Source organism: Monodon monoceros, unplaced genomic scaffold (assembly GCF_005190385.1).
Source record: "Monodon monoceros isolate NGI ecotype Baffin Bay Population unplaced genomic scaffold, NGI_Narwhal_1 Super_Scaffold_15, whole genome shotgun sequence".
NCBI lineage: Eukaryota > Metazoa > Chordata > Mammalia > Artiodactyla > Monodontidae > Monodon > Monodon monoceros.
This window is the reverse complement of record NW_021703771.1, coordinates 38,435,696-38,441,695: the sequence shown is the minus strand read 5'-3', so window position 1 is coordinate 38,441,695 and position 6,000 is coordinate 38,435,696. Positions and strand designations below refer to the sequence as shown.

At 38.2% G+C, this 6,000-nt stretch overlaps 1 protein-coding gene across 7 annotated transcripts in view; it reads right to left on the bottom strand.

The window, feature by feature from the left end:
- AFG1L (AFG1 like ATPase) overlaps positions 1 to 6,000 on the bottom strand; it is a 190,787-nt gene that overhangs the window by 61,336 nt on the left and 123,451 nt on the right. For all 7 annotated transcript variants that reach the window (XM_029223731.1, XM_029223730.1, XM_029223734.1 and 4 more), the window contains one exon: positions 4,756 to 4,838. In XM_029223731.1, the coding sequence (XP_029079564.1) occupies positions 4,756 to 4,838 (83 nt within the window). The remainder of the gene's footprint in view (positions 1 to 4,755; positions 4,839 to 6,000) is intronic.

The following is a 6,000-nucleotide window of genomic DNA, read 5'->3' as shown; positions in this document are numbered from 1 at the left end:
AAAAAAAAAAAAAAAAAAAAAAAAAAAGATGGATGAATACATGTACTATGTTAGCCAGGTAAGAAAATGTGACTATTTGGTCTCTGTCTGAAAAGTTGTAACATATATTTTTCGTCATTTCAGTATGATCCATAGTCCCCATATACATGGAATTGAAATGATCTTGAGACAATTTAATTGAGGGATTAAATAACTGAATAACCCATTCAGATATAATTTTGTTGAAGTGGTGGATGACTTTGGTGGATAGGAGCCAAATGAAATAAAGGGAGAAAGTCTGGCTTCTTTAAGGTTAAAAGTCTGATAAATGTCCCCTGTGAGGAGAGACAGTTATCCCTGGGTCTCTCACTCACCCACATTCTTGCCAAGTATGCCAAGAATGCAAGGCCCTAACCATTTCTTAAAGTGTATTTGCAGCGAGAAACCTTGAGGGATGAGGCAACGTCTCCCTTGGGAAAAAAGCAGTCTTGCTTACTTCTGACTATAAATTGGTACATTCCCCAAACTCAGAGTTCCTCTCCTGTAACACAACTCACTGCCTATGCAGGCATCCATCTGCGCCCTCAGCAAAACTCCTCTTCCCTTCCCTAATGGGACTCTGGAGCAAGGAGGGAACTGACTCAACATGCTATCTGTGCCTAGAGTAATAAAATCCTTTGTCTCTGACCCAGGTTTCTTGTGTCTTCTGCCAGCATTCATGAAATAATACAGGCAAAGCTATTACTTCATAAGTAGGGTAAAATCAAATCCAAGGCCCAACACCTCCCTGTACCCCTTTTGGTTCAGTTTAAAATATTCCACTGAGGCCATGGCTTCTATGTTGGGGGTAGGGTGTTTGTATGTGAGTATGGTGGAGATATGGTGCTTGAATAGGAAACCTCTCTTCAACTTCCTTCCTTCCTTCTTTTTAGTAGAAAAAAGGAACCTGCACTACTCAGCTCCTGAATGAAAAAGTAAAAGAGACAGAGAGTGAGGGTGAGTCCAAGGTGACCTGACTTCCTCTTTCCAGGAAAACATAACCCTTCACAGAATTTACAGCAAAATGGTCTGGGGCAGCATCCTATGGACCCCTCAGCAGTGGTGTTTCCTGTCAGAAAAGAGATGCTCATTGTTGCATATATAAAATGATAACCTCTAGTGTCACCAGCCCCATAGTAGAGAGCTAATTTGAAGCAGTTAAATTCTCTGGAAGGCACGGGATGGGGCCTCCTTTGGCAAACACCAGGTAATTCAAAATAAATTACTGGTCCAAGTCTCTGCCCAAGTGCAAACAAGAAGCCCAGTGTTTGGTTGACCTGTATGGATTTTGGCAAACCATAGTCCACTCATGGGGAATCTTACTGAGCCCAATCCACCAAGAAACCAGTAAGAAAATGACTTTGTGCTCACCTCTGGGGAGATCAGTTACCACAGAATGAAAAACTGGAGAACCATGGGATGTTTTAATCTATGCAAAAGTTTGGATTTTTGCACTCAAGCTCTGTGGCTTACAACATGCTAAATTTAAATTCTCTTTTGAGTTAGTTTTATGTGAGATTAAAAACTTCTTGGGATGAGCCAAAAGCAACTGGAACTTATTTATAAAGGTACTCTAGGATTTCTAAATTTAATGTGATATAAAACTACAACTGAAATAGATTACATACAAACATACAATGGCTTGTATGAATTAGTTTTTGTGTAACTCAGACAATATTATGAACTATAGAAATTGTTCCATGTCAAATTTTGGAGCAGCTTTTTAAATCTCTGGTAATTCTTGATATTATATGAATTATGTTTTGGGACATTTTAGATTGGCTTTTAGAAAGTTAGACTAATAAAATACTGAATTAATGACTATTTCTACTTAATTAAAGATCATATATGGGATTCTGCATATATGAAATTCTGAGATAATGCGTGATGTTCCCCTAGAGGGAAGCTAGAATTCTGCTTTTCTTTTTTTTTAGTTGGGGTGCCAGTGAGATTGACAAAGGGAGTAGTCAAGACTTGTATATTCAGGAACCAATTCCAGATGTTTAGGCAGAGGGTAATAAAGAGAAATACATGCTTTAATTGGGCAATATATAGCATGGCACATTAAAATCTGTTATAAAGGGGAAAGTAATGTTTTCCTATAGGAACAAGATAAAACGAAACCTAATTAAATCAGAAATGTTAACATGACCCAAGAAACTTTTCTTTTACTCTTTCATGAAAGAAGTTCTACCCAAGGGCTCATGTGAAACAATACAAATGACATCCCTAGCATCCCATCTGGGTATCTAATACTATTTTCCCACTTCTGAGATGACTTTAATTCCTAATTCTCCTCAGGCACACGTATATGCCTTCCCTCTGAGGTGTGCCCCCAGGCTCTATATTCTTGATAATCAGACTATGATAAAGCTCTTTTGATGTTAAATTCATAAATAAATCTACTTTCCTAGGACTTCCCTGGTGGCAAAGTGGTTAAGAATCCGCTTGCAATGCAGGGGACACGGGTTTCAGCCCTGGTCCAGGAAGATCCCACATGCCGCGGAGCAACTAAGCCTGTGCACCACAACTACTGAGCCTGAGCTCTAGAACCTGCGAGCCACAACTACTGAAGCCCGCATGCCGCAACAACTGAAGCCCACGCTCCTAGAGCCCATGCTCCGCAACAAGAGAAGCCACCGCGAGAAGCCCGTGCACCGCAACGAAGAGTAGCCCCTGCTCGCCGCAACTAGAGAAAGCCTGCGCACAGCAACAAAGACCCAACACAGCCAAAAATAAATAAATAAATAAAATAAAAATTAAAAATTAAAAAAATAAATCTACTTTCCTTGAAGGTTAAAGAATTTACATATTTTTAAGAAAGCCATTCTAGAGTTTCACAGTAGCCTTTGTAGATTCTAGTTTTCTGGACTCTGAGACGTTGTTAGATTCTGATTTCCTCCAGTACTTGTTTAAAGTACAAACCTGAATTTCGATGTGTTAGAACTGTATTACATTTTTCAGGAAGAGGAAGAGGCAACACAGAGTAGGTCAGAGAGAAAGTGGCTCTGCTGAAGCAAAAGCAGCCTTTCCAACTCCTGTAAATTCCACCGAGACCTCTCTAGCACCCGGAAACAAATTTCATGACTTAGAGTCAGGCAACCATCTTTATAGAAAGAACTTCTCTTTAGGAAAATGTTTTAATTCTTCCACATAAGGATATACTTTGTGGGAAAACAAGGATTTGTTGAAAAAGAATAAAAGGAATAATAATAAATTAATTTCTAAGTACCATACATCTGGCACATCAAGAAATAGGTAACAAAGCTTCAGGGAAATCTTGTGAATATCAGAAAAATAAAAAGACCAGAAAGCACAAACATAAAAGAAATGGAGAGGAAAAATTCCAAGTTAAAGCAGAAAAAAAAGTGTTCTAAGAATTTTTCAAAATTATAAAGTATTTAAAGACAAAGTACTTAAGGGCAGATGAAGAGCCTCCTATAATAATCATCAGAATCTGAATAATAAACTGAAACAGTCCCCCTGGTACACGGTAAAGTATGCAATTTTAATTATGTGATTTTTCTAGCTAATTTCTGCTTCAAAAACAGTAAAGTACTTCTGCTTACAAGGTGGCAGAGACAAGAACTTTTCTGAACCTCTCATATGCACGCTGTCATCAAAATTGAAATTGGCAGAAACATGCCTTTGAGTTAAATCACAATTAGCCCTTAGACAGACCTATTTACTGAGAACCCACTAGGCGCCCAACACTAGCAGCATACACTAAACAACACTTTGCATTTGTAAGGCACTTTTTCCTTTTCAGGTTCTCACAAATGACATTTTTAAAACAAACTATATTTGTTTTTCAGCATTAACTACACATGCTGAACACATCTATTATTATAAATTGCTCCTACTCAGGAGTGTCTGAGGTTTTTTTTTAATTAATTAATTAATTAATTAATTTTTTGTTTGGCTGCATTGGGTCTTCATTGCCGTGCGTGGGCTTTCACTAGCTGTGGAGAGCGGGGTCTACTCTTCATTGCGGTGCGCAGGCTTCTCATTGCGGTGGCTTCTCTTGTTGCAGAGCACGGGCTCTACGCACACGGGATTCAATAGTTGTGGCACGTGGGCTCAGTAGTTGTGGCTCACAGGCTCTAGAGCACAGGCTCAGTAGTTGTGGTGCACGGGCTTACTTGCTCTGTAGCATGGGGGATCTTCCTGAGCCAGGGATCAAACCCACATACCCTGCATTGGCAGGAGGATTCTTAATCCCTGTGCCACCAGGGAAGCCCAAGTCTGAGCTTTTAAAAGACAAAATATATCCAGTTGTACTTGTGTATATATATTTTACATAGTTATGTATGGAAGTCAATCAACAATGATAAATACAAACAGATTGACAAAATAAAACACAATTTTCAGAGAACAGAAATGACACATTTGTCAGAAGATGTCCATAAATAATTAATTACTTGAGCACAATAAAGATATTCTCTAATACTAGAGTTTCTTAAAAAGGATACTCATTATTTTCTAACCATCTGTCATCACTCCTCCCCAAAAAACTAATTAGGGTTTCCACCAATCACACATTATAAATCATGCAAATGTGGATGGCAGAAAACACAGTTTAAAGAAGTTAACATTATAACATTTTGTATTTTAAAAATCACAGGCTTTAGAACTAGGCTTTCATTTTCTAATAATTACCCTGCTTATTTTTCTCATCTTTTCCTGATTAATTATTAGATATTAAACTTAGAAAATGAAAATTAAAAAACAACTTACAGGTAGTAGAGTTCTCCTGCAGCAGGAAGTTCCCTTTTCCGATAATCTATCCCAGAATCTAGCTGGACAGTATTACAGTATTCCTACAATCCAAACACATAAAATATCTTTTTAAACAAATGGTAGCTTAGAATTATAATCTTTCTGCTATCCTATTTTTTTTTAATTTTTCAAATTTTCCTTTATAAAATAATGAGTTTAGGACAAAACAATAGAACTCCTGTAAGAATCATAAATGTTGCAATATTAAACATTTATTAAGCCAAAAAATATCAGTTTAATAAAATTAAGATTTGTAGCATGCCTTCCTCAAACTTTGTTAAAACTGTGCTGTCAGCAAATTCCCCAAATAACCGCATTAGATTTTTTAAAATTCCAATTTCCATTACTCTGAAGTGAGAAGCTGGAGGCTATCAGAAAAAATAACTCATGGGTCTTAAGCATCACAATGGGAGACAGTCTAAGAAAGCTGCATCAGAACATTAGCATCCACATTTTAAACTGAATGATCGTTCTAAAGTGATGCTATAGGTATACCTGCCCTTCACTTCTAAATGATAGCCACTGCCCTCGTTCCTTAGCTCCCTCTCCAGCCATCAATGTCTTCAGAGTTCTTTCCTGCTATGAATGCTTCCGTTCAACCCGAATGGTCCTGTGCCACTGCTGTCCTTGTCTCCTCCCAGTTACTCTTTCCTTTCCATCCTCTGGGGTGCATGTATGCATAGAAACTCCCATACACACACACACACACACACACACATACCTTAAAATTCTTACTATGGAAGCAAATGAACTTTTACTACACCTATGTTGGTCAGTTGGCTTTTTGGGAAGATAGACACACACACACACACACACACACACACACACACACACACACACTTTCATTCCAGTAGAACAGTGGTAAGCAAGAGTTCTCAGAACGATTCAAGTAACATTTACAGGCTGATCTTTTTGTTTTCATTCGAAATAAAAATTGCACTAAGAAAATTCATGAGGAAACACCATATTTTAACAACTTTACTACTTTTATTAATGAAAAACTGCATTTGGAAGCTAAGGTAATTGTGGTGGATTATATTTTCCAAAGATGGCTGCAATGTCTCCATCTCAACAGGCTGTGACGTTGACCTTCTAACCATCATGAAGTAGGGTCTAGGGACTTCCGTAGTGGTCCAGTGGCTAAGACTCAGCACTTCCAATGCAGGGGGCCCAGGTTCGATCCCTGGTCAGGGAACTAGATGC